Below are 969 nucleotides of genomic sequence, written 5' to 3'. Positions count from 1 at the left end.
GGCTGCGGTGGCTGGGAGCAGCCACTGCACTCCAGTCTGGGCGTCAGAGTGAGACTCCAACTCAAAAAAAAAAGAAGATAAAGGTAGCCGGGCACAGTGGCTCACGCCTGTATCCCAGCACTTTGGGAGGCAGAGGTGAGAGAACTGCCTAAGTCCAGCGGTTTGAGACCAGCGGGGCAATTTGGTGAGACCTCGTGTCTACAATAACATCAAAAAATTAGCCAGGTGTAGTGGCTCATGCCTGTGGTTCCAGCTACTTGGAAGGCTGAGGCTGCGGTGGCTGTGAGTGTGCCACTGCACTCCAACGTGGGTGACAGAGTGAGACTCTGACTCAAAAAAAAAAAAAAGAGGCTACAATAATACATTACATTGCATGCAGTATATTCTTTTGGGTTTTTTTTTAGTCAGGGTCTTGCTATTGCCTAGGATGGAGTGCAGCAGCACAATCATGGCTCACTGCAGCCTTGACTTCTGGGCTTAGGAGATCCTTCTGCCTCAACTTCCCAATTGCTAGGATTACAGACACTTACCACCACACCTGCCTATTTATTTTCCTTTTTGTAGAGATGGTATCTCGCCGTGTTGTCCAGGCTGGTGTCGAACTTCTGGGCTCAAGTAGTCCTCCTTCCTTGGCCTCCCAGGGTACTGGGATTACAGGCATAAAGCCATTACGCCAAGCTACATGAAGTGTATTTTTTTTTTTGAGTTGGAGTCTCACTCTGTCTCCCAGACTGGAGTGCAGTGGCCGCTCCTGGCCACCGCAGCCTCGACCTGCTGGGCTCCGGCGATCCTTCCACCTCAGCCTTCCAAGTAGCTGGAACTACAGGCGCGTGTTACCACTCCCGGCTAGTTGTTTATTTATTTATTTATTTATTTATTTATTTTTGAGTTGGAGTCTCACTCTGTCGCCCAGACTGGAGTGCAGTGGCCACTCCCGGCCACCGCAGCCTCTACCTGCTGGGCTCCAGC

General features: G+C 50.8%; 1 protein-coding gene across 1 annotated transcript in view; it reads left to right on the top strand.

The window, feature by feature from the left end:
- LOC103266573 (myotubularin-related protein 9) overlaps positions 1-81 on the top strand; it is a 22,225-nt gene extending 22,144 nt beyond the window's left edge. Inside the window, exon 8 of the mRNA XM_008064210.2 lies at positions 48-81. Coding sequence (XP_008062401.2) covers positions 48-81 — 34 coding nt within the window. The remainder of the gene's footprint in view (positions 1-47) is intronic.
- Positions 82-969: the final 888 nt, after the last annotated feature.

The sequence above is a fragment of the Carlito syrichta genome, unplaced genomic scaffold, assembly GCF_000164805.1.
Source record: "Carlito syrichta isolate Samal-C Ts95f unplaced genomic scaffold, Tarsius_syrichta-2.0.1 Scaffold307225, whole genome shotgun sequence".
In the NCBI taxonomy this organism is placed as follows: Eukaryota; Metazoa; Chordata; class Mammalia; order Primates; family Tarsiidae; genus Carlito; species Carlito syrichta.
Note: the sequence above shows the minus strand (reverse complement) of the source record. Positions and strands in the feature narration are given on the sequence as shown.